At 49.1% G+C, this 3,623-nt stretch overlaps 1 protein-coding gene across 6 annotated transcripts in view; it reads right to left on the bottom strand.

The window, feature by feature from the left end:
• Positions 1–764, bottom strand: part of PLPP5 (phospholipid phosphatase 5) — a 7,566-nt gene extending 6,802 nt beyond the window's left edge. For 5 of the 6 annotated variants that reach the window (XM_024765107.1, XM_024765108.1, XM_024765105.1 and 2 more), the window contains exons 1-2: positions 558–749; positions 49–139 (exon numbers count right to left, since the gene is read on the bottom strand). In XM_024765107.1, coding sequence (XP_024620875.1) covers positions 49–139; positions 558–617 — 151 coding nt within the window. In that variant the 5' untranslated portion in view covers positions 618–749. Of the gene's footprint in view, positions 1–48; positions 140–557 lie in introns of all 6 variants that reach the window. The other variant, XM_024765110.1, reaches the window with a different exon arrangement.
• Positions 765–3,623: the final 2,859 nt, after the last annotated feature.

Below are 3,623 nucleotides of genomic sequence, written 5' to 3'. Positions count from 1 at the left end.
GTGGGGGCCCCCGCCTCCTGCTTCCGGCGCTGGGGAGGCCGCGCTTACCCAGGCAGGCCTGCCGGCTGTCCACTGCGTCCGCCTTCTTCAGACACCTGGCCAGGATGACCGGGGCAGGCGGGGCCAGCAAGGCGACGACCTGCGCCGGACACGGCAGAGCTCAGCACGCGAAAGGGCCGCCCCGAGAACGTCAGACAGCTAGCTGGGAAGAGAGCTCCCACAGCAAGAGGGGTGAAGTGACAGCAGAACTGGCCTATCAGACCTCCCGGCTCCCCCGCAAGTGCCGTGTCCCGGGTCTGCTGCAGCTAGCTGGGTGCCGAGCTCCGCCACCGCTCCTCTCAACGACCAGTTGCCCCGGGCCGCCCTGAGCAGCCGCCCCCAGACCCTATCCCTGGAGCCGAAGCGGACGGACTTCTCTCTCAACCTGGCCCTTAACCGTTACGACGCTAAGGCTCGTCTTCAGCTCCGTGGCGGAGCCAGGGGGGCCTGCCCGCTCCCTCCCTAGCGTTCGGCTCCGTGAGAAGTGCGGTCAGAAGGAAGGCTGGTTCTCCACGCACAAACATCGGCTTGGTGGCGAAATACTCTGCTTCCACGTACGGATTCAGGTAGAGCCACATCTGCTGGGGCTGGATGAGCCTCTGGAAGGGCGGGAGCAGCTCTGTTACCCTAAAGGGGACAGAAAGGTGCGGGCGCGTCGGCGGCTTCCCGGAATCGCGCGCGGAGCCCGGCCGGGCGGCGGGGCCGGGGGCCGGAGCTCGCGTACCTTACAGAGGCCCGGGCCTTCCGTCCCGGGGACCACGCGGACTCTTCGTTTCCGGATCCAAGTCCGCCGAAGCAAACCCCGTGCCTTCCGTCCCGGGGACCACGCGGACTCTTCGTTTCCGGATCCAAGTCCGCCGAAGCAAACCCCGTGCCTTCCGTCCCGGGGACCACGCGGACTCTTCGTTTCCGGATCCAAGTCCGCCGAAGCACACCCCGTGCTGCGGGAAGACGTGCCGGGCTCCCGCAGGACCTTGCGGGCCTCGCTGGCGCGGTGGACGCGCTGGGTCTTTCGGCCCCGCGCTGGTCCCCTCCCGCCCAGGATGGCCTCTTGCTCACTGAGTGGTAGCAAGAAATTACGGGCAATGAACAAGTCCACATATTTAATTTGCAACATACGGGACAATTTATTGAAGTCAACCTCAAGCAAAATCTGAAATCAGTGGAATGTCATTAAAAACCTTTCCAAATTAATCCTCACGGAAGCAAAAAACACATTTGAATTCCAAAGTATTTGTAAAATAAGAAAGGCAGCATCTCAGTAAATATAATGTACAAAAATTATATGTTCCTACCAGCACACACAGTAGTAAGAAGCTTAAATATTACAGGCAATGCTACTACACCGTAACTAGTCAACAATAAGCTATCTATATACAGGTTAACCAAGCTTTACACGTCTCACACTATGCAATAAAACATAGGCCAATCAACAGAATCCCCCAAATATCATGTATCTTGAAGTCTATGTGGCAACATCAAGTCATTATACAGTAATGCCCTAGTGGAATACCCCCAGGGAAAATGAACACTAATCTTGAGTGTCAAGAGCTTCTAGCCAAGTCACAGAAACTCGAGAGATTGACTTAGTGAATATTGATGCTTTGTTATTAAAGACTCAAGTCTCAAGGGATTTAGGCAAAAAATAACAGTTCACAGGATCTACAAAGTTTATTACAGATAAAGTACAGAAATAACCAATCTACAAAGGTAATTATCATAAAGATCACGAGGAAATGAGCAGAATCTGTAGGTATCTGCGTTTTGTTGTGCAGTGTCACAAGTGGGTACAAATGAATTCCTATCAATTCCAATTACGCACACACCCTTGTATACAAAAGAACCAGTTGTAGTCATCAATTAGCATCTTGGTTATCAGTGGCAACATGATTTTCTTTTTTTTTTTTTTTTTAAACACAGGGCATGTGACAGCACAAATGAGATAAAGAGCAATATTAGTGACAACAAAGTAAAAGTAAATTTTATCCAGTCCACTTCTAAACTGACAAGAATACCGTATGAATCCCTCATTTATTAGGTCATCTGATGGATACCGAGAGGCATTCACACACATGTCTGTGGCAGGTGGGGAAGGGAAACCCGAGGGTGCTTTCTTGCCAACTAGCAGGTGCAGTGATGTCACATAAGAAAACGAAGGACTGAATAAATGACTTTGGTAACTATTCATCTTTTCCCTTTTTCTTAAACGTTAATGACTCTGGGACGCCACCAAAGGACAGGTAATTCTCTTCCTCCTTCGTACATATGTGCCACACGAACCTGAACTTGTCACTTAAGCAATGGACTGAAAAGAACGGAAATGGGTTTGAAACACACAGGTTACACCCAGCATTTCAGGAGAGTAACATAAGTGCAAATTTTTGTTTTTTTCCCTACGCAGGCATATATTAAAAGGAAAGAAGAGGTGCTTGGGGATAAGGTTGACAAAATAACAAAACAGAGAACATACATATGAAGTACTCGTATAAATGCTGCTGGTATTTCATGCAGGAGTCTCTTCCCCGAATGTGTGCACTGAATCTGAGAGAACTACTGTGGACACTTCCGTCTGCAGAACTTTGCCTTTAATCCAAGTTCAAGAGGGTAAGAGACAAAACAGTATACAAAACAATGCTTTCTACTTCATAAATCTTAAAGTAACTGTAAAATAAGGAGAATCTGAGGAGTTTCAAGTACTTAAAAAACCTGAATTCAATGAGGCAGAGGTCTCAGTGTTAAAGTGGCTACTTCGTACCTGTGGTAAACACTACACCCCCTCCCCTACCCTACTGTAACCCCCTTTCTCCCTGTACCCCACCCCGGATAAATGTCAGTAGATTTCAGTATATACAAATTCCCAACTCTTCGTATCTGTCAATATAGGGCAAAGCTGTCTAATTATATCTATTCCCGAGCCTATCTGGAAAGGGAAGCGAGTTCTACTGTTTGTTTACAAATAACCAGAGACCAATTCTAGGTGGCCTGAGGCCAAAGGAAGTTGTTCCAAGTGATCTTGTCTGCAGCAGCTCGGACAATGAGGAGGCTGGACACATCAGCCTTTTAAGAAGTAATTCAAGTCTAATTTGCACTGCCCAGCACAAGCAACTTCCCAATGTAGAAGGACATCGAGTGTGAGCTTCCCAAGCTGTCAAGACGCCACGGTAACTTGTTCTCTTATCCTAGTGGGACATGGCATGCGGCGGTACCTTGACTTTAAGGTGAATGCTAAAGAAGAGCTTTCTGTTTTAAAATGAAATGAGAGACAAGCAACAAATCCCCGGGAGTCCAGAGACTGCGCTCCACACAGCTGGCCCATCTGTTTCCAAACTGCAGATCTGGGCTGGACCCTGACTGGAACACACCATGCAGCGAGCTACTCAGAAGGGAAACTCTACTTCCTGAGTCAGGAAAGAAAGGTGTCCAACAGCCGCCCTGTCTGAGTCCTTTCCGCGATCATCTCGATGTCGTGAGTTTCCCAGCGTTATTCACAGGCGTGCCTCCAAATACTCTGGGGAAATGGCAGCTGGGAGCTGGGAGCAGCCTTCCCCCTGCCTTATTTTTTTTTTTTTTTTTTTTTTTTTTTT

Source organism: Neophocaena asiaeorientalis, unplaced genomic scaffold, assembly GCF_003031525.2.
Source record: "Neophocaena asiaeorientalis asiaeorientalis breed wild unplaced genomic scaffold, Neophocaena_asiaeorientalis_V1.1 scaffold14, whole genome shotgun sequence".
Classification (NCBI taxonomy): domain Eukaryota; kingdom Metazoa; phylum Chordata; class Mammalia; order Artiodactyla; family Phocoenidae; genus Neophocaena; species Neophocaena asiaeorientalis.
Note: the sequence above shows the minus strand (reverse complement) of the source record. Positions and strands in the feature narration are given on the sequence as shown.